This window comes from Eptesicus fuscus, chromosome 1 (genome assembly GCF_027574615.1).
Source record: "Eptesicus fuscus isolate TK198812 chromosome 1, DD_ASM_mEF_20220401, whole genome shotgun sequence".
NCBI classification, from domain to species: Eukaryota; Metazoa; Chordata; class Mammalia; order Chiroptera; family Vespertilionidae; genus Eptesicus; species Eptesicus fuscus.
Genome location: NC_072473.1, coordinates 91101214 through 91124650, shown reverse-complemented (window position 1 = coordinate 91124650; position 23437 = coordinate 91101214). Strand labels below are relative to the sequence as shown.

The following is a 23437-nucleotide window of genomic DNA, read 5'->3' as shown; positions in this document are numbered from 1 at the left end:
TGGACTCACTATCTAATATCAGTAATATGTGAGCGTGAGGCAGTCCGTGTTTCTGAAATTCAATGACATGAATCTTAGCTATTACTTTGCCAAATAAATGGAACTTACATATATCATTTAAAAGATTGTTCAGCTTAATATTAAACCTCTGGCTACCAAGTAAGGTCTGTTTTCAACTTTTTGCCAGCGTTGTAAATTGTTTGTAATATCTGCCCATTTGGGGTTGCATGTCATGGTTATGAATAAATCAGGCTTCCCATACTTTGTTCCAATTGCTATAGCATCCTGATATCGCTGCTGCATATTTCTGGGACTACCCTCAAAAGATGATGGAAGTATTATCATTTTAGCAATTAGTACATTGTCATTTTCAGATCTAGATTTGAGATAATCCATCAAACCACTATATTTTTCAACTCTCAACTTAGATTGGTTTGCTTTAATGAAATTTATCCAATTGGCCTCCATTTTTAAATATGAATCCACAATAAACTGTTGAGTTAACTTTCCTGCATTTAAAATAGGATTGAACGTGTTCCTAACAGAGAGATGAAATCCGTAATACTGCATTTGTGTGACTCGTGTCCTTACATTTCGTCTAGTATTATTGTTGATTACACTATTGTCTCTGAGTCTTAATGCAGTATCTGTTCCCCAGCCTTTTTCACCATGTGGAAAAAGAATAGGATATGTCATTGCATCTAATGTAGGAAACAGGATACTGATTTGTTTCATTTTAGTGGCACTTGGATTATTGGGATCCGGTTTACAATGAATGAGCAAGTCCCTTTCAAAAGGAGGTTCTCCATCTTCATTTCTGAATATGACAGCAACCTGGGTTACACGGGGAGAATTATACCTACCTGGGTCACTGCTACAATCATATTTAATTGCCATAGTTACCTCTGTGGGAGCTATACCTTTCACTGCTGCTTCAGATTGGGCTTCCTTTTCTACCTCATGTAGCATCTTGTACGATTTTGTTAATTCATTTATTTCATGCATGAAGTTATTGATGTTGATCATGAGTCTTTCTGAGCAGTCCTGGTTTTCTGGCATTGCTAATCGTTTACTGGTAGCTTCGGCTGTATCCAAAATATAGAGTTGAGCAAACTTCCGAGAAACACCATCCGAAGGATGTAAAGTTCCAGTACGGTGATAAACTTGTCCGTGTATTCTAAAACAGTATGGCCCATACCCTGATGGCGATGCAATATTTGCACCCATGGAAGCAAAAGCAAAAGAACTATTTATGGAACGAATATTTTCCATGAAATTTTTACTGTCAGAATCTTCATTTGTCATTAATCTTTTTAAATATGCTGGGTATTCTGGAAAATGTATATCATTTGGACAGACTTTACCTTTGCTACAACATTGAGTAAATTTTCCATCAGGTGGTTTTTCATCAGAGAAATTTAGTGATAGGCAAAATTGACATCTAATAGTCATTGCACCACAACTATGTTCGAGAATTGCATCCTCATGTACTCCATTTTCGATGAGAAGGCAGATCCTACCAGTATTGGTAGTACTTGTTACTGACTGTTCTTTGGACATATTCTGTGGACACTGCCACCTTCTTTCAAGTTCAGAGGCACGTTGATCTTTAGACATTTTTTGTCGATGACGCTGGCTTCTTTCAGCTTCAGAGCGACGTTTTTCCAATAGCTGCTCTTCAGATACATTCTGTCACAGTTGCCACCTTCTTTTAAGATCAGAAGCACGTTGGTCTTCAGACATTTTGTCAATAATGCTGGCTTCTTTCGGCTGCAGAGCTTCCTTGTATCAATAGTAGATGTTTAGAGATAGTTCAACCTCCTTGCTGTCAGGTGGATGAGAGTCCTGGCTGTCAGGTGGCAGGGAGCTGTCTGACCATTGGTCAATTCTCTAAGGGTGGGACTTCCTCCTCCCTGCTGTCAGACCACTGAGAGTTGTCTGACCAATGGGTGATTCTGGTTGATTCTGTTTGGGTGGGACTTCCTCCTCCCTGCTGTCCAGTCTGAGCCAGCACAAAGTGGGACACAGCATCAAGTCCCCCTGCGCCAGAAGACCCAGAGTCAACTCCCCGCCCACTTGTGTGTCCCCTGAAAGCAACATCCAGCCTCATGGAGGGGCTGACAGGCCCAGACATGCCAGAGGCTGGGGAGCAGTGAGGCTGGATCTGCCACCGGAGTGGGCGGATCCCGCCTGTCCACTTGGTCCCCATGACCCCTGGCCAGGCCCATAGGCCCAAACAATCCAGCCTTGCTGCTCAGCCCCAGACACTCCAGAGGCCGCAGAGCAGCCAGGCTTGATCTTCTACTGGAGTGGGCGCATCCCACATGATCCCTGGCCAGACATCCCAGGCGCCTCCCAGCCGCACACCTGGTCACTGGCAGTGGGAACCGGTGCATGGGGATCTGACGCTTCGCACACCCCGGCTGCAGGCCGCGTGGGGATCTGACGCTTCCCCCGGTGCGTGCGGCTCGGACGTTTCCCAGCCGCACACCCTGGCCGCGACCGGTGCGTTGGGCGCAAGTGCCTCCCAGCCGGACTGTGGGACTCCAGAGGGGCTGGACTGGGGGACTCTGGCGGGGCTGAGAGCACTGTGTGCCGCCATCTTGTGGCTATGGGCGCTGCCATTTTGTAGCGGAGTGATGTCTAATTTGCATATTACTCTTTTATTAGATAGGATACACACACACACACACACACACACACACACACACACACACACTAGAGGCCCAGTGCATGAAATTCGTGCACTGGGGGGGGGTGTCCCTCAACCCAGCCTGCACCCTCTCCAATCTGGGACCCCTCAGGGGATGTCTGACTGCTGGTTTAGACCTGATCCCACAGGCAGTCGGACATCCCTCTCACAGTCCCACAGTCCGGAACTGCTGGCTCCCAACTGCTCACCTGCCTGCCTGCCTGATTGCCCCTAACCGCTTCTGCCTGCCAGCCTGATCAAGACCTAACCACTCCCCTGCCAGCCTGGTTGCCCCTAACTGCCCTCTCCTGCCGGCCTGGTCACCCCTAACTGTCCTTCCCTGCAGGCCTGTTTGCCCCCAACTGCCCTCCCCTGCAGGCCTGGTTGCCCCAACTGCCCTCCCCTGTTAGCCCGGTCACCCCTAACTGTCCTCCCCTGCCAGCCTGTTTGCCCCCAACTGCCCTCCCCTGCAGGCCTGGTTGCCCCAACTGCCCTCCCCTGTTAGCCCGGTCACCCCTAACTTCCCTCCCTTGCCAGCCTGGTTGCCCCTAACTGCCCTCCCCTGCTGGCCTGATTGCCCCTAACTGCCCTCCCCTGCCTGCCTGGTAACCCCTAACTGCCCTCCCCTGCTGGCCTGGTCGCCCCTAACTGCCCTCCCCTGCTGGATTGGTTGCCCCCAACTGCCCTCCCCTGAAGGCTTGGTGCCCTCCCCTGCAGGCCTGGTCCCCCCCCCACTGCCCTCCCCTGCAGGCCCGGTCGCCCCAACTGCCCTCCCATGCAGGCCCGGTCACCTCCAACTGCCCTCCATTGCAGGCCTGGTTGCCCCAACTGCCCTCCCCTGTTAGCCCGGTCACCCCTAACTGTCCTCCCCTGCCAGCCTGTTTGCCCCCAACTGCCCTCCCCTGCAGGCCTGGTTGCCCCAACTGCCCTCCCCTGTTAGCCCGGTCACCCCTAACTTCCCTCCCTTGCCAGCCTGGTTGCCCCTAACTGCCCTCCCCTGCTGGCCTGATTGCCCCTAACTGCCCTCCCCTGCCTGCCTGGTAACCCCTAACTGCCCTCCCCTGCTGGCCTGGTCGCCCCTAACTGCCCTCCCCTGCTGGATTGGTTGCCCCCAACTGCCCTCCCCTGAAGGCTTGGTGCCCTCCCCTGCAGGCCTGGTCCCCCCCCCACTGCCCTCCCCTGCAGGCCCGGTCGCCCCAACTGCCCTCCCATGCAGGCCCGGTCACCTCCAACTGCCCTCCATTGCAGGCCTGGTTGCCCCAACTGCCCTCCCCTGTTAGCCCGGTCACCCCTAACTGTCCTCCCCTGCCAGCCTGTTTGCCCCCAACTGCCCTCCCCTGCAGGCCTGGTTGCCCCAACTGCCCTCCCCTGTTAGCCCGGTCACCCCTAACTTCCCTCCCTTGCCAGCCTGGTTGCCCCTAACTGCCCTCCCCTGCTGGCCTGATTGCCCCTAACTGCCCTCCCCTGCCTGCCTGGTAACCCCTAACTGCCCTCCCCTGCTGGCCTGGTCGCCCCTAACTGCCCTCCCCTGCTGGATTGGTTGCCCCCAACTGCCCTCCCCTGAAGGCTTGGTGCCCTCCCCTGCAGGCCTGGTCCCCCCCCCACTGCCCTCCCCTGCAGGCCCGGTCGCCCCAACTGCCCTCCCATGCAGGCCCGGTCACCTCCAACTGCCCTCCATTGCAGGCCTAGTTGCCCCCAACTGCCCTCCCCTGCTGGCCTTGTCCCTCCCAATTGCCCTCTCCTGTAAGCCTGGTCCCCCACAACTGCCCTCCCCTGCCAGCCTAGTTGCCCCCAACTGCCCTCCCCTGTAGGCCCAATCGCCCCCAACTCTCCTCCCCTGCAGGCCCGGTTGCCCCGAACTGTCCTCACCTGCAGGCCTGATCACCCCCAACTGCCCTCCCCTGCTGGCCCTGGTCGCTCCTAACTGCCCTTCCTTGCCGGCCTGGTCACCACCAACTGCCTGGCCCTGCAGGCCTGGTCCCCCTCATCTGCCCTCCCCTGCAGGTCTGTTCACCCTCAACTGCCCTCCCCTGCAGGCCTGGTCACTTCCAACTGCCCTCCCCGGCAGGCCTGATCCCCCCATCTGCCCTCCCCTCAGGCCTGGGTCCCCCCCAACTGCTCTCCCCTGCTGGCCATCTTATGTCCACATGGGGGCGGCCATCTTTGACCACATGAGGGTGGCCATCTTGTGTGTTACAGTGATGGTCAATTTGCATATTACCTCTTTATTATATAGGATATAGGATGATATACTAGTAGGAACCACTGCAATGTTTTGAGCAGATGAGTGATATAACCTGACAATATTTTACAACAGAAGGATCCCTCTGGCTGCTGTATTGAAAACACCAAAACAGGAAAGGACTGCAAGAATTTAAGCAGACTGTTTATAGTATTCACTACTTCCGAAAAGTGTAAGCAACCCTGGCATCCATCAGCTGATAATGGACAAACAAAATATGTCCACATGGTGGAATATTTTTCAGCCATGAAAAGGAATGAAGTACTGTCACATGCTACAACATGAAGAAACCCTGAAAAGATTATGCTATGTGGCCGAAAGCGGTTTGGCTCAGTGGATAGAGCGTCGGTCTGCGGACTGAAAGGTCCCAGGTTCGATTCCGGTCAAGGGCATGTACATTGGTTGCGGGCACATCCCCGGTGGGGGGTGTGCAGGAGGCAGCTGGTCGATGTTTCTCTCTCATTGATGTTTCTAGCTCTCTATCTCTTTCCCTTCCTCTCTGTGGAAAATCAATAAAATATATTTTTTAAAAAAGATTATGCTATGTGAAAAAGCCAAAAACAAATGATGACATAAAGTATGATTCCATTTATATGAAATAGGCAAACTCATAGCAACAGAAATATTGGTTGCCTAAGGCTTGGGGAGAAGGAGGATGAAAAGTCACTGCTAATGGATACAATAAAAGTGTTCTCGAAATAGCAGTATTCTCACATAATTGGTCTGGCCAGCATGGCTCAGCTATTGAGTGTCATCGACCTATGAATCAGAAGGTCCCGGTTCCATTCCCAGTCGGGCACATGCCCCGGTTGTGGGCTCAATCCCCAGTGTGGGGAGTGGAGGAGGCAGCCAATTGGTGATTCTCATCATTGATGTTTCTATCTCTCCCTTCCTCTCTAAAATCAATAAAAATATATTTTAAAAATAAAAACAAAACCCACTGAATTGTATACTTTAAAATTATGGCTTTTATGGTATGTGTATTATATATCAAAAAAAAGAGAAATTGGAAACAGTAAATATAAACAGAATTTTCAGAGTTTTGTTGTAAAGAGAAGGAGGGAAAGGAGCAGTAGTTGGAAAGGGAGCTAAAGTAAAGAGCAAGTTTTTAAGATGGGAGAGATGATCAACTATTTATTTTTGAAATATACTTTTATTCATTTAGAGAGGAAGGGAGAGGGAGAGAGGGATAGAAACATCAATGATGAGAGAGAATCATCGACTGGCTGCCTCCTGCATGTCCCCCACTGGGGATGGAGCCCACAACCGGGGCATGTGCCCTTGACCAGAATCAAACCCAGGACCCTTCAGTCTGAAGGCTGACGCTCTATCCCCTAAGCCAAACCGGCTAGGGCTCAACTATTTATTTGTTGATGGGAACAATCCAGTGAAAAGCAGGACAGAAAAGAAAGGCTTGCCAGAACACGGTTCCTGAATAGGTGACAGAGGTTAGGATCGAGGGCACACGCAAGCAAAAAAGTTGGCCTTGGCACATGTACTTCATCTGTAGGAACAGGAGGAAGGCAGAGGATTTGAGTGCTAGGTGCTGGGTTGTGACAGGTGAATTATGGAAATTCTGTGATGGCTCAAACTTTCTCAGTGACTAGGAAGCAAGAACATCAACAGAGAGTGAGAATGGAAGAGGAAAGACTGCAAGTGTGAGGAGAGAGGAGAGGTTTGAAAACCGGGGCAAACCCAGCCACTTCCTGTTTGTGTACAGCCAGCCAGCAACCTGAGGATGGTGTCTGTATTTAAAAATACATTTTTATTGATTTCAAAGAGAGGAAGGGAGAGGGAGAGAGAATCATTGATCGGCTTTCTCCTGTACCCCCTACTGGGTATCGAGCCCGCAACCTGGGCATGTGCCCTGACCAGGAAGCAAATCATGATCCCCTGGTTCATGGGTCAACACTCAACCAATGAGCCACACTGGCCAGGCAGAAATTGTTTAATCTTTAAAAAATGTACTGAGCACCTACTATTGTGAGGCATTATTCCAGGCTTAAGGAATGCAGCAGTGAACAAAACACACAATCTAGGCCCCCATAGAGTTTACATTGTAGGGATGGAATCAGACAAAAAAGAAAAAATATTATATCAGAAAGTTCTATGGAGAAAAATAAAGCATGATTGTGGTAAGGAAATGCTGAGTGGAAAGCAGAAGTTGCAATTTTTAAAAATATATATATTTTTATTGATTTTTTTTTACAGAGAGGAAGGGAGAGGGATAGAGAGAAACATCGATGAGAGAGAAACATCGATCAGCTGCCTCCTGCACACCCTCTACTGGGGATGTGCCCGCAACCAAGGTACATGCCCTTGACCGGAATCGAACCTGAGACCCCTCAGTCCACAGGCCGACGCTCTATCCACTGAGCCAAACCCTCTATCCACTGAGCCAAACCGGTTAGGGCTACCTTTGTTTTTAAATGGGAAAAGATTAAAATGGAACATTAACATCCAAAATGCTGCCATTAATTCCTGTACATTTTGCCAAAGGTGGACTACAAAGCCAGTCTGGGCTTCCTAACAGCCAAAAAAATGGTTCTGTCCAGAACTTTCTCAGCTTAAAACCTTGATTGACAACCTCTTGCTCAGACAGATCTATGGCAGTCTGTAGGCTTACAGGGCACACCTGGTCCAGCCCCTGCCCAGCTGTTCTGCTTTCTCCACCACCGCCACCCAGCCAGGTGACCACTATAGTTGACCCTCAACAACACGGGGGCGGGGGGGTGGGGAGTGTTAGGCCAACCTCCACGCAGTCAAAAATCCACACATAAATTTTGACTCTCCAAAAGGCAGTTCCCTTTTGGTATCCACCAGGGGATTGGTTCCAGGACCCCTGCCCCCATACCAAAACCCACAGATATAAGTCCCTTATATAAAATGGCGTAGAACAATGCAGACAGTCCTCTAGAGACCAATGCATAAGGTTGGCCCTCCACATCCGCACCATAGGATTCCAAACCGCGGGTGGAAAATACTGTTTTGGTTGAGTCTGCGGATGTGAAACCCGGGATCCAGAGGGTCGGTGAACGCACACAGTTTAAAACCTTACAGTCCCAGGGTCTACTGTACTTCAAACAATTCAGAAAAGGCGTTGCCAGCCCAAGCGCAGGCGCAAACCTTGGCGCTCAGACTAGCCGTCCCTCCTCCACCCCTTGGGGTTAGGCCCGCCCACCCCGCTCCCTGGGCCTCCAAGCGCTTCTGCTTAGGTGTTTATGATCGCTGCCATCCTCACCCACGAAACAGGTGCCCCCGGCACACTGAAAGGCTCCAAGGAACCCACCAGCAGGAGACAGGCAAAGCGAATTGCATTTCCCAGGGCCGAGCCCGCGTTCCCACAGCTCCCTGGGAGCGCGCGAGGGGGAGGGCCCGCCCGGAGAGGGTGGTGAAGGCACCGCCTCAGTACCCATAGCCCCACCCCGGCAGTGCCACTAAATACGTCCTTCCGCTTCCTTCTCTCTCTTTCTCCGCCATCGAGGTGCGTGCGTTCGCCTCTCCTTCACCATGGTAAGTCCATCCTTTCCCATCCGCGTGGGGGAGGCTTCCCGACTTCTCAGGTCCCGCGAGTTGGCCTGCGCCGCGGGCTGCGCCGAGACGCGGGGGCCTTTTCGAGGCTTTTTTTTGCCGGGAAGGCCGAGTTTGGCCCCTGCTCCCGTCGGCGGGCCTGGCGGGAAACTACTGAGCAATCTAGCCCTTGGGGAGGGGCGGGCTGCGCCGGCGCTGGGAGGTCTGACTGCGGAGCGCTGTGCTCCAGGCCGCTGCCTAGAGCGGGTTCCGCTTCCCGTCGCCCCAGCGAACTGTGATTCTGGGGCAGAGAGAGAAGCGGGGGGGTGGGGGGAGGAGAGACGCGGCAGTCGTGGCCCAACTGCTGGCTGCCTAAGGCACGTACCTGGCATGGAGAATAGAATGGGGTTGCTGGTTTTCGTAAAGTTTTTTTTTTTTTTTCAAGTTGTCTGCCAGGAGCCTACCACGTTTTGAGCTTCCAGGAGTTTTTTTTAGTCCTTCCAGGGACTTGAGCTTTACCCATGGAAGCTCCTGGAGCAAGGAGCGCTGTAATATGAGCATCTTTGCCATTTGGGCATTCTTCGTAAGATGCCAACTGCGGACAGTCACGGTTGTGGGTTTTTCCTGTGACGGTTCCCTGAGAAGTTTAAATTGTGTATAGGCTTCTGGGTATGGAGAGGATCAGTATTTGGTGTTTTATAGTTTTAATAGTTGAAAGGAAATTTAATTTACAACTACTGAGAACTGGGAGATGGGTGTAGTCTTTGCTATTAAAATGGCCCCTGTTAGGCAAGGGTGTGTTGGACCACAAGAACCAGACTTGAGACGAGCATTCATGCCATTCCTCCAGATTGTCCTGCAAACTGGGCGGCTCCGGGACGGCGGTTGGGGTTAGGTTGACCCGAGTTCTTCATGAAAGCCAAAAGATGCAAAGGGAAGTGGGGATAGTCATTCTTGGAAAAGTTTCATTTTTAAGTAGAGTTAGAATTAGTATCAAAGTGACCAGTGGGTTAGAATAGATCTACTGAATGTGGGGAACGTTGTGTAAATCCTCATTACTTTTGTAATGAGCCTCGAGAGAGGGGATACTCCTGTTTTACAAAGAAGGGTACTGAGGCTTACAGACTTGCAAGTTATACATTATTTAGTTTACTAAAAGCTGTGTTCTTTCCTGAAAACCTAGTTCCCCAGCTCTCACCATCCCTGATGTGGTGGTCCTCCAGAAGACTTGAGGGTGCCCTAGACTCAACAGAAAAGGATCAGGGTTTGAATCCCATCTCTGCACATTAATACGCTTCCTTTGGGGGGCCAGGTCCCATACCTCCTGACTTTTTTAACTATGGGAATTATGGTACCTGCCTGCAAAGAAGTTGGGAGAAACAAAACAAAGGACATGATGGTTTTAGAGTTTAGGGGGTTGCTTTTGGTATATATTAAGCATTTAGATGTTTGTTGGATTGAGGGAGTTCTTGACTTTGAATATTTTGAGCAAGATCTGATATTCCCAAATTGGTTGCATATCCTTCCCAGTCTTCCCACAAGACTTTCAGGATCAAGAGGTTCCTGGCCAAGAAACAAAAGCAGAATCGGCCCATTCCCCAATGGATTCGGATGAAAACTGGTAATAAAATCAGGTAAGGACACTACCCTCCTGTGTTTTGTTTTTGTTTTTTAATTTAAGATTGCTTTGGGGTCATAAATAATGAAAAGTTGTATGGAATCCAATTTATCCTGTGCCGCCACTCTGAAATTTTTTAATTCTGCTTCCACAGCTGGGCTTAGACACTCCTCCAATATTTAATTCCCTAGTTGTCTTCATACTGGGCCAGAACATAATATGGGAGGCTATCTTATTGCACAGCCCAGCAGGGAAGGCCATGATGCTCACCTAATCCATCTTTGAAGTGTTTTATCTTTTTGTTTGTTTGTGGGGGTTTTTTTGTTGTTTGTTTTTCCTTCGTTTTTTTTATTTTCTTATTTTTTTGTGTTTTTTTTTTTAAGTGTTTTATCTTTTTAAAGATTGGAATATTGCCTTCCACTGCAGAAGTAGTTGAATTGATGGCTTTGGAAGAATAGACATTAGAATTATTACAAAGTAAAGTATTTCCAATCCCGGGTCATCTAGGCCAATTCCCGCAAAGCTGGGCCTTAAAACTCCTGCATGCCTTTCAACCCCACTGCTTTTTGGAGACCAGGTGGACCTTGAGATCGGTCTTGAAGGGGAAGGAAAATTAGTATGAAAAGTCAGTGAGATTTGCCCAAAGGCTCACAGCCAGTGACAGTGCGGTGTGTTTAATAGCACCATGTGAAAATCGCCACCCTCTGTAGCCTTACATGCCACCACTTTGCTGCTTTTGGTATATTTGGTACTAAACACTAGTCTTTATTATTTATGCATATTAATGTGTATGGGGGATATCTCATTGTTACAGGTGCAACTAGAATTTAAAGCACATGGTGTTGCCATCATACAGTACTGACAAAAGCGCATTGAGACACTTGGTGAAGTGGTTTGTTTGGCAGCTCAGCCCTTCTACAAGTTTGATGGATTTCTGTTGAGAACATCAGGCATCCATAGTAAAGCGCATCCCGTGTCCCCCCCCCCCCTCCCCCCCCCCTTTTTTTTAAACATAGCTACATGAACATCAGTTTCTCTGTCTGGTGATGGTGGGACCTGCTTTTGGGTTGTAAGGATTGAAAGAAATGTATGAGAAGCTTGGGTGCCTGTGGTTATCAATATTAGCGTCTTGCTCTGTGGACTCCTAGAGCTGGGGAGGTATTTTATATTTAGCATTGCACACTTTTGTCCCAGAGAATTGGCACAGTAGAATTATTTTTCTATCGACTCAGCTGTCTTCAGACTTAAAATGTATTGAAAGCAGGTTGCAATTACAGTGCTTCATTTTGTGGAAGTACTGCCATTATCCTGCTGAAAGAAAATCTTGTGTTGGTCATTTTGATTTTGCCTTTATGAGGGTAAAATCATGACAGGCTGACATGGACAGTTCAGAGATGGCTTTAGCTCTGCAATTCACTTTTTTTTTGCTATTAAAGTGAGAGAGTGTTGATAGATTGTAAAAATTATGCAGGAACTTTGTGTGTGAGTGTGACCCATTATGTAGGAATGACTTTGATGTATTTCAAAATATACATGTCTCTGTCGAGGTCTATCTATCTACCTCAGGTCTGTTGAATCAAAGTTGGGTGAGCATACACTTGGGAAGGGGAGAGCTTACCCACTGCTTCAGTACCACATAAGAACAGTGTCTTCCTACCCTGGAATCATTTTGAGAGGTAAAAATTTGATTTGACTAGTTCTTAAACATCTAGCAAATCATTTTTTACTCTCCAAAAAGAGCTCCAAACTTGTGAACGGGAAGAAAAGCCTGGACCCTTTGCCTTTCAAGGATATTGTGGTACATAAAAAGGCAAAGTTTGTGGTGAATGAGAAGCTAAATTGAGGTCAGATTTGCTTTTGTAACTTGGAATTTCCTTCTGTGTAGGTACAACTCGAAGAGGAGACATTGGAGAAGAACCAAACTGGGCCTATGAGAAATCACACATGAGAGATGACTCACATATTTATGCTGTATCCAGGTTGCCTACACCTTTAAATGATTGAAAAGATGCTACTGTCTGGACAGTTGGGGCATTTTAATTGGAGAATTAATGGACTTGTGATTTTGCTCTGTTGATCCCCCCCCCTGCAATAGTAGGATGGTTCAGTAATAAATATGTGAGACCTTTTAAACTGCTGTTGTATTCTGGTTTGTATTGAATGATACAAGTGTTCTCTGGCTACTAAGTACTTCAGTATGGCTAATGTGAGTAAGAGATTAATTTTTATTTTATCTTATTATTATTTTTAATCCTCACCCAGGAATATTTTTTTTATTGATTTTAGGGAGAAACATCAATCAGTTGCTTCCTGTACACGCCCTGAAGGGGAATTGAACCCACAACCTTTTGGTGCATGGGACAACACTCCAACTGAGAGCCTGTACACAGCTAAATTTTTTATTTAATTGTAATTAAATAGCTCTACGTGGCTAGTTGCTTTTATACCTTCTGTTATGAGGAAAGCATTTTTTTAATTGATTAAGGTATTACAAATGTGTCCTTATCCCCCCATTGTCCCCCGTTCCCCCAGTCCTGCCCTCATATTTTTTATATCCTCGTGCCTGAGGGTAGCACATTCTTTTTAAAATGAATAGCATCTTTATATGCTCATCCTCAATATAAGTAGGCATCATCTGAACCAGAGATTGACAGACTGGTCTACTGCCTGATTTTGTATGGCCTATGAACTAGATTTCTGCAATTTTAAATGATTGAAAAAATATTTTGACACTAAAGAAACTAAAATTTACTGGATATTTATGTGCTGAGCACTATTCTAAGCACTTGGGATTAATTAATCAGTTGGATTTGTCTAATATGCAAATGGCTAATAATAGGCCATTATGCAAGCCATGTCAAATGTCTGGAAAAGGTGGGAAGTAACAAGTGTCCTCATAACCTTTGGAATTAGGGTGGAACTGCAGCGAGGGGACGGGGTGGGGTTCTTTGGGTCAATCTCAGCTGCAAGAAGGACTCGTTCACATTTCCCTCAGGTCCAGAGGTAGCAGCTAATTTCAACAGATACTATCCCATCATACCTTAGTGTTCTTTTTTGTTTTCTTTGTTTAAATTACTGGCATGTGGTTTCTCTTAATTTGAACTTGACTTTTAAACAGTATATAATGTATCTCAGCAGTTTTTAAGGCTACACGACATCACAGACTGCGAGATTAAATAAGAGAATTTAGTTGTCTAGTGTTAAGCCAGATATTAAAGAGTTAAATTTTTTTATTTTTCAGTTACAGTTTACATACAATACTATATTAAAAGGTTTATTTTATTAGGGAAACAGATTTGTTCCACTTAATTTATGCATTCATTGGTTGATTTTTGTATGTGCCCTGGCTAGGGAACAAACCCAAACCTTGGTGTATTAGGACAAGGCTCTAACCAGCTGATTTCACAGAGAGGAAGGGAGAGGGATAGAGAGTTAGAAACATGGGAATTGATCAGCTGTCTCCTGCACACCCCCTACTGGGGATCAGTCCCACAACCAAGGTACATGCCCTTGACCAGAATCGAACCTGAGACCCTTCAGTCCGAAGGCCGGTGCTCTATCCACTGAGCCAGACTGGTTAGGGTCCGCCCACACCGGGCCTCCCCCACCCCATGACTATTTTGTAACTACCAACTTACACTTAGTTTTTTCACCCAACACCCTCAGGGATCCCATCTGGCAACCAATAAAACGTTTTCTGAGTTAATGTTTGTTTTGTTCATTTGTTTTTTAGATTCTACAGTTAAGTGAAATCATGCCATTTGTCTTTCTCTGACTTACTCCACTCAGCACAATACACTCTAGGTCCATCCATGTTGCATATGGCAAGATTTCATTCTTTTTTATGGCTGAGTCATATTCCATTGTATGTAGGCACCACTTTATCCATTTGTCTGTTGATGAGCACTTAGGTTGCTTCCATGTCTTGGCTGTTATAAAGGCAACAATGAACATATGGATGTATATATCTTTTCAAATTACTGTTTTGGGTTTCTTCAGGTAAATACCCAGAAGTGAAATGCTGGTTCCTTCTTTGTGTCTTATTACAGCCTTAAAGTCTATTTTGTCTGGTATAAGTATTGCTATCCCAGCTTTTTCTTTTTTTCTTTCCATTTTCATGAGATAATCTTTTTTCATTCCTCTACTTTCACTGTCTTGGATCTGATGTGTCTTGTAGACAGTATGTTTAAGGGTCTTATTTTCTTATCCATTTAGCCACCCTATGTCTTTTTATTGGAGCATTTAATCCATTTGTATTTAAAGTAATTGTTGGCGTGTATTTATTGCCAATTGATTTATATATATATATTTAATAGTACTTTTTGCTTTATTTTTTAGCGATTTTTTTGAGAGAGGAAGGGACAGATTCTTGTATGTGCTCTGATTGCGGGGGGTGTTGAACCCACAACCTTGGTGTTGGGATGATGCTCTAACCAGTTGGGCCGCTTGGCCAGGGCCTTGATTTGTATTTTTGGTCTTTATTTTCTTAAAGAAGACCCTTTAATACTTTTAAGTTGAATTTGAGAGGGGAGGGGGGTAGGGACAATTGGTAGGCTGTCTCCTGCATGCTACCTACCCAGGGATCAGCTGCAACCTTGTGAATGGGATGATGCCCAACCAACCGAGCCACACTGGCCAGGACTTCAACATTTCTTGTAATACTGGTTTAGTGGTGATGAGCTCTAGCTTTTTCTTGTCTGGGAAATTAAGATTCTCTGTCTTTAATCTTTGTAAATTATGGCATGTCTTTGTATAGGGCTCTTTGGGTTCATTTTGTTTGGGACTCTCCACTTTCTGGACTTGTATGTCTATTTCTTTCACCAGGTTTGGGAAGTTTTCCATCAGTTGGGTAGTGTTAGCCAGGATGATGGAGACTCAGATGTGGCACCAGTGTGTTGGTTCTGTAGGGGAGGGCCCAGCAAAGGAATAGTGGCCTCTGCTGAGTCCCTAGTAAGTCTGTGTACGGGCCATTTAAGAGGAATGCCTATGACTCCAGCAGCGCTCTGTCTCACTCAGCCAAAGTCCCCACTGGTGTTCACAACCAGAAGTTATGGAGACTTCCCAGCACTGGAGCCTTGGGCTGGGCTCCTGGTGTGTGACTGGGGACCCCTTGCTCCTCAGGGGGGGGGGACCTCTAAAGCAGATATATTCCTGACTAGCTGCCACACATGGGTGTGGGACCAGCCCTATCTCCACTCTACTCTGACGAGAACACAGCTTTCTCTACAAACCTTGAATAGGTAAGATTAGACGTGAAAGAGAAAGGATGTTGGGCACCAGTGTTGGTTGGCTGTGTATAAGGGGGTTCTTTTGAGCCTGGGAGTTGGGCACAGGTTCTGGTTCCAGTGGCCTCACTAGGTTGTGCAATTGCCAGTAGTTCCTCATCTAAAGGACTAGGTTAGTGCTTCCTGAAGGGAGAAGGGGATTTAATTTACGAGAAGTGCAGTATAAGTGTCAGCTTTTGCAAGATCATGCAGTCACCCCTGTGGTGATTCCCTTGATGGCTTACTGAGAAGCAGGCCACAGCAGAGGGGTGGTCAAGAGTTGGCAGATTGGTTTGGCTCAGTGGATAGAGCGTCGGCCTGCAGATTGAAGGGTCCCAGGTTCGATTCCGGTCAAGGGCATGTACCTTGGTTGCGGGCACATCCCCAGGGGGGGTGTGCGGGAGGCGGCTGATCGATGTTTCTCTCCCATAGATGTTTCTAACTCTATCCCTCTCCCTTCCTCTCTGTAAAAAATCAATAAAATATATTTTTTAAAAAAGAGTTGGCAGATTCAAATCTTCACCAGTTGTAAGCCTCAGTGTCACCTGCAGCATGAGGCCAATGGGACCTCCCTCAAAGGCCTGTGATGAAATGTAACTGCACTAATGCATAGGTCAACCGGTGTGGTTCGAGAGGTACGAAATGTTGGCGACCACTGCACTGAAGCAGTTGATTCAGTGTCTGGCTAGGAAAAGAAGAGGAATGGGGAGTTAGCAGGATGAAGGTTGATGTGGATCCCTCCCCTGAAGACATGTGCTATGTGCTGGATAAAGCAAAAGACAGGGACCAAAGAGTGAGAAGGGGCAGTTCGTCATGGGAGAAGTTAGGCAGAGATGGTGCTCACTGCCAGGCTGCTTGTCCAAAGCTGTTGATGGGGACTGGCAGGGGCAGCAAGCAGGACAGGATGTGGCTCTCAGCCTGACCCTGAGTGAAACTTGTCTTGATCAATTTGAATAATTGATTCAAGAAGGGCTGATAATTCAGATGTTTCATAAAGTCAGATGTATATAATAGCAGTGAGGGGCCCTGGCCGGTATAGTTAAGTAGTTAGAGCAGTGATGGGCAACCTTTTGAGCTTGGTGTGTCAAACTGAGCATAATTCGGGTAGTGTGTCACTTTGAGGAAAAAACATTATTTCACAAATGTTTCATCCTCGGCATGTGGCCGCCTCAGCGGCCGCGTGTCATCAGAAGTGGCTACACGTGTCAGTGCTGACACGCGTGTCGTAGGTTCGCCATCACTGAGTTAGAGCATCGGCCTGCACATAAGGTCTCGGGTTCAATTCCTGGTCAAGGGTGTGTACATAGGTTGCAGGTTCAATCCCCAGCCCGAGTTGGGAGGGTGCAACCAATCAATGTGTCTCTTAATGTCGATGTTTCTCCTATCATACTCTAAAAAGCAATTGGAAAAATATCCATTATCAATAAGAAAGTAGTGAAGGAAGTGATAGAAAAACACCAGCAACATAGGCCAGGCCAGAGTCATTTTCTACAAGCATATAAAAAGGGAAAGTTAAAAAGTTAACACTTGTCAATGAAAAACCTCACTGCTATCAATATTGGAATTATTAGCTATTTTTTAAAGCTTTTTTTGAATTATAACATGCATACGAAAAGTGCACTTATAAGTGTATAGTGTGATAAATTTTCACAGTGTGAATCCAGTTGCATCACTACCACCCAGATTAGGAGACAGACCATGATCAGTATCTCAGAAGCCCCTCCTTGGACCCCTTTCCAGTCACTATCACCCCAAGTGTAATCACTATCCTAACATCTAAGCATAGATTACTTTTGCCTGTTTTTATATTTTATATAAATGAAATAAACTGCACTTTTGTCTTTTGCTCACTACAATCACATATTGACCCGAGTTATTACGTGTAGTTTGCATCGGTTTCATTGCTGCATAGTGTTCCAGTGTGTGCATACACCACAATTTATTTTCCCATTTTCCTGTTGATAGGTATTTATATAGTTTCCAGTTTGGGGCTTTTATCACTAGTGTTGCTGTGAACATCTTCGTACATATCCTTTGTCAAACATGTATGCATCTCATTACAGGTGATTTAGTTTTCATTTTTATATTTCTTAGGATGTATAGATACAACAAAAATGATTTTATTTATAAGGAAAAGAATGCTAAAATTTCTACAATGAGTATTTATAATCTGAAAAACTTGTTTTTTAAAGAACAGGAAAATTAACTTTCGGTGTTAGAGCCATTCCTATATGTTGCACGCTCTCTATACACACACACACATATATACTGTATATATGTGTATATATACAGTATATATGTGTGTGTGTGTGTGTGTGTGTGTGTGTGTGTGTGTATGTATGTTATTTCAGAGAGGAAGGGAGAGAGAGAGAGAGAAACATCAATGATGAGAGAGAATCATTGATTGGCTACCTCCTGAACGCCCCCGACTGGGGATCAAGCTCGCAACCCAGGCATGTGTCCTGACCGGTTCCGTGACCTCCTGGTTCATAGGTTGATATTGAGCCATGCCGGCCAGCCAATTGCTTTCATAGATGTCTTGTGGAACCCAGGGCAGGGGGCAGCCAGGCTTCAAAAGGCCAGAACTATGGCTTTGAAGCCATTGAGAAGCCAGGCAGGCTGCTCTCCCCCTTAGGACCTTTCTTATAGCTTCTTTCTGCATGTGCACTTTATTCTTGTCTGTCTTGACTGACCTGCCTTGTCTTCTCTCTGTCTCAGGTTAGCTGGCCCGTGGGAATGGGTGGGAACAACTGAATCCCAATAGCAGCATCATGCGAGGGTGAGCCTGAATGGCCCAGTCAAGAGTCAGTCAGCTATGGCTGAGGGGACAGGGTCCTGTATAATCGACTGCTCTGGGTGGGCTGGGTGGCCTCCAGAGAGAGCAGCGCAGGCTGAACAGGCACCCCAAGAGCATTTACTCCAGTGGAGCTCTGAGCTGGAAACCAGACCTGTGTGCTAATCCTGGTGTTGCCTCAAGAAATACCTTATGTCTCTGGGCCTTGATCCTCTTCCGTTTGCTAGTGTTCACCCAGTGCTGTCTGCTGGTTTTTGTTTAAGTTTGCTTTTCTGTGGGTATTTTCAGAAGCTTCCAGGAATACCAAGACGTGGGAAAGATAACATGTCAAATAAACAAAGAGAGAATCCTGAAACAAATTAGACAGGCCTATGAGCTGTGGGATTTGAAAAGACATACCATTTTGAGCTAAAAACATATTATTGGGTTTGGACTGCAAAGACATCCAAGCTAAAATCAAATGCTCCAGAGACTCAGGAACTCCCCTGAGTCTTATCTGGAGCTGCTGCTTCTGGAGGGAGCCCTTGTAACTGCTTACATACTATGGCCCAGCACCGGACTCTTAAGTGTTCTCTGAAACGTATTTCATTGAGTTCCAAATAACATAGGGTAGAGGTTGTGATTGAAAACATTGAAAAAATAACCATAGGGGAAACTGAGTACAGGGTATACACTGAGTGGCCAGATTATTATGATCTCTGAACGCATAATAATCTGGCCACTCAGTGTGTGTGTGTGTGTGTGTGTGTGTGTATTAGAGGCCCAGTGCATGAATTCGTGCATGGGTGGGGTCCGGCCAGCCTGGCCAGGGGGAGGGGACATGGGCAGTTGGCCGGCCTGCCTGCTGGTCGAACTCCTGGTCGAGGGGACAATTTGCTTATTAGCCTTTTATTATATAGAATATATAACACTGAGTGGCCAGATTATTGTGCGTTCAGAGATCATAATAATCTGGCCACTCAGTGTATAGCAACTCTAATATTCATGCAACTTTTCTGTAAATCTAAAACAAAATGTTTACTTAAAAAATAAAACAAAATAGCCAATCAAACACCTAAGGATTAAGTTGATTACGTATGCATTTTCTTTTTTAAAAAATATTTAAAAAAATTTTTTTAATATATTTTATTGATTTTTTACAGAGAGGAAGGGAGAGGGACAGAGAGCTAGAAACATCGATGAGAGAGAAACATCGACCAGCTGCCTCCTGCACACCCCCCACTGGGGATGTGCCCGCAACCAATGTACATGCCCTTGACCGGAATCGAACCTGGGACCCCTCAGTCCGAAGACCGACGCTCTATCCACTGAGCCAAACCGGTCTTGGCAAAATATTTAAAATTGTTGCCCTGGCCCGTGTGGCTCTGTTGGTTGGGCATTGTCCCATGTACCAGAAGGTTGTTGGTTCAATTCCCAGTTAGGGCACATGCGCAGGTTGTGGGCTTGATCCCTGGTAGGGGGTGTGCAGGAGGCAGCTGATAGATGTTACACTCTCACATCGATGTTTCTTTCTCTTTCTAAAAATTTTTAAAAATCTTTAATTTTTTTTAACTTTTCAGTTACAGTTCACATTCAATATTATGTTATTTTCAGATGTACAGCATAGTGGTTACACATTTATATAACTTATAAAGTGATTTCCCCACACACACATACACACACATAAATGTAATTCCTGACACCATATATAGTTATAGTACCCACCTGGCACCATACATAGTTATTACAATATTGTTGACTATATTCCCTATGCTGTACTTTACATCCCCATGACTATTCTGTAACTACCAATTTGTACTTAATCCCTTTACGTTTTTCACTCAGCCCCACCCCGTTTTATCTGTCAACCATCAGTTTGTTCACTGTATATATGAGTTTGTTTCTTTTTTGTTCATTGTTTGTTCTTTTGTTGTTATTGTTAATCCTCACCTAAGGATATTATTCCATTGATTTTTAAACAGAGCGGAAGGGAGTGGAAGTGACAAGAGAGAGAGAAACATTGATGTGAGAGCAACACATCTATTGGTTGCTGCCCACAGGGGCCCTGACCAGGGCCGGGGAATCAAACCTGCAACTGAGGTATGTGAGCTTGACTGGAATCGAACCTGGGACCCTTCAGGTTGCAGGGCGACATTCTATCCACTGAGCCAACCTGGCTAGGGCATGTTTGTTCATTTTTTGGTTGTATATATACGTGAAATCATATGGTATCTTGTCTTTAAATTTTTTATTTTTATTTTTAGAGAGAGAGAAGAAAGAAGAGAAAGAGGAAGAGAAAGAGGAAGAGAGAAACATTGATCAGCTGCCTCCTGCATACCCCCTACTGGGGAATCAAGCCTGCAACCCAGGCATATGCCCTGACTGGGAATTGAACTGGCAACCTTTCAGTGCACAGAATTATGTCCAACCAACTGAACCACACTGGCCAGGGCAGTGTTTGTATGACCTATTTTACTTAACATAGCCATGTTGTTGCAAATGACAAGATTTCATTTTTTTTTTTTATCCTCACCAGAGGACATGCTTCAAGAAAGGAAGTGAGAGAGAGACACATTGATGTGAGAGAGAAAAATTGATCAGTTGCCTTCTGCATGCTCCCCTAGGGATCAAACCTGCAACCAAAGTATGTGCCCTGATTGGGAATGGAACCAGCAATCTTTCAGTGCATGGGACAATGCTCAGCCAACTGAGCCACTCGGACTGGGCAGATTTCATTTATTTTTATGGCTCAGTAATATTTCATTATATACATACTAGAGGCCCAGTGCACAGATTCATGCACCGGTGGGGTCCCTCGGCCTGGCCTGCTGGGATCAGACTGAAACTGGCTCTTTGACATCCCCTGAGGGTCCCGGATTGTGAGAGGGTGCAGGCCAGGCCGAGGGACCCCAGCAGTGCACAGTCGGGGCTGGGGAGGGTTCCAGGGCGTGTTCAGCCCATCTTGCCCAGTCCCCATCGGCCGAACCCCAGCAAGCTAACCTACCGGTTGGAGCATCTGCCCCCTGGTGGTCAGTGTGCGTCATAGCAAATGGTTGAATGGTTGAATGGTCAGATACTTAGCATATTAGGCTTTTATTATATAGGATACCACCTTTTCTTTTTCCAATTGTCTATCAATGGACATTTAGACGTCCATATCTTGGCTAGTATATAGATAACTAGAGGCCTGGTGCACGGAATTTGTGCATGGGTGCAGTCCCTAGGCCTGGCAGGCAATCGAAGCACAAGCATCTGGTATGGAAGGGAAGGTCCCAGCTGACCTCTGGGCCCTGGGCAGCACCTGGGCCCCCAGGCCCCCGAGCCCCCACACACCCCCCTCTGCCTAAGTCACAGCGCCCAAGTCCCCATGCTGAGATGCAATAAGTACGGCCAGACACTGCAGGCCAGGGCACAGTATGGGAAGCAGCAGCGCTGCAGGGAAGCCGGACAGGCAGCGTGCTCTCTTACGGCTGGCCTCGCAGATTGACTCCTGCATGAACCCATGGGGAGCCCGACTGGCCTCTGCAGTCTCAGTGGCTGCGGCCCCGCTCACCCGGAAGATGCGACACGGGTGCAGGGCAGGCTCCTTGTGGGCGACTGGCACTTGAACATGGGGGCTTCCTCGGTGTGTGAGTCCTGGCATCCTGGGGGAGTGTAGCAGGGGGAGTGAGAGTGAGCTTGGTGGGCACCCTGCATTCTCACCATACCCCCACCCCCAGGTAGCTGGTGAGAAGTTACAGCGCGTTGCTGACGCCCACCATGTTCCATGCTGCCCCCTGGTGGTCAGCACACATCATAGTGAGCGGTCAAACTCTGGGTTGAAAGATTGCCCTAGGGGACAATTTGCATATTAGGCTTTTATTATATAGGATGTTGCGATGAACATAGGGATGCATATTATCTTTTCAAATTAGTGTTTCTGTTTCCTTTGGATAAGTACCCAGAGATGAGATTGCTGGGTTATATGATAGTTCTATTTTTAATTTTTTGAGGCACCTCCATATCGTTTTCCACACACCAATCTGCATTCCCACCAACAGTGCATGAAGGTTCCCTTTTCTCCATATCCTCACCAACACTTGTTTGTTGATTTATTGATGATAGCCATTCAGACGGGTATAAGGTGATTTCTCATTGTGGTTTTAACTTGCATTTATCTGATGATTACTGACTTTGAGTAACTTTTCATATGTCTGTTGACCATCTCTATGTCCTCTTTGGAGAAATGTGTACTCAGGTCCTCTGTCCATTTTATTTTTTTAAAAAGAGAGTCATCAATTTGTTGTTCCTCTTATTCATGGATTCATTGTATTTTTAATTGACTTTTTTTTAGAGAAAGAAAAAAAAACACATCGATTTGTTGTTCCACTTATGTATGCATTCATTGGTTGGTTTTTGTATGTACCCTAACTGGGAATTGAACTCACAACCTTGGTGTATGGGACGATGCCCTAACCAACTGAGCTACCCAGCCAGGGTCCTCTGCTCATTTTTTAATCAGATTGGGTTTATATTGCTTTTTGGTCTTAAGTTGTATGAGTTCTGTATATATTTTGGATATTAACCCCTTATCAGATGTATCATTAGTGAATATGTTCTCCCATTCAGTAGGTTGTCTTTTCATTTTGTTGATGGTTTCCTTTGCTGTGCAAAAACTTTTAATTTGATGTACTCTCATTTGTTTATTTTTTCTTTTGTTTCCCTTGCCCAAGGAAACACATCCAAAAAAATATAACCAAGAGCAATGTCAAAGAGTTTATTGCTTGTATTTTCTTCTAGGAGTTTTATGGTTTTGGATCTTACATTTAAGTCTTTATTCCATTTTGAGTTTATTTTTGTATATGGTGTAAGAAGGAAATCTAGTTTCATTTTTTTGCATGTATCTGTACAGTTTTCCTAACAATTTAAGAGACTGTCTTTACCCTATTGTATATTCTTGTCATAGATTAATTTACCATAAAGGCGTGGGTTTATTTCTGGGCTCTCTATTCTGTTTCACTGATCTATATGTCTGTTTTTATGCAAGCACCAGGCTGTTTTGATTACTATGGCCCCGTAGTATAGTTTGATATCAGGTAGCATAATACCTCCAACTTTGTTGTTGTTGTTGTTGTTGTTTTGATTACTATGGCCCCGTAGTATAGTTTGATATCAGGTAGCATAATACCTCCAACTTTGTTGTTGTTGTTGTTGTTCTTCTTTTTTAAAATATATTTTTGTTGATTTCAGGGAGGGAGGGAGAGGGAGAGAGAGATACAAACATCAGTGATGAGAGAGAATCATTGATTGGCTGCCTCCTGCCTGCCCCCCACTAGGGGGTATTGAGCCTGCAACTGGG

The 23437-nt window shown here is 46.1% G+C and overlaps 1 protein-coding gene and 1 non-coding gene across 2 annotated transcripts; both read left to right on the top strand.

Moving 5' to 3' along the window:
• Positions 1 to 8346: 8346 nt before the first annotated feature.
• Positions 8347 to 12195, top strand: RPL39 (ribosomal protein L39). The gene is made up of 3 exons (XM_028133095.2): positions 8347 to 8447; positions 9975 to 10078; positions 11948 to 12195. Exons 1-3 carry the CDS (start codon positions 8445 to 8447, stop codon positions 11994 to 11996), a joined length of 156 nt encoding a protein of 51 aa, XP_027988896.1. The 5' UTR covers positions 8347 to 8444; the 3' UTR covers positions 11997 to 12195.
• LOC114228155 (small nucleolar RNA SNORA69) lies at positions 11320 to 11451 on the top strand. Its single transcript, XR_003614255.1, has one exon. It is a non-coding gene; the product is annotated as a small nucleolar RNA SNORA69 (small nucleolar RNA).
• Positions 12196 to 23437: the final 11242 nt, after the last annotated feature.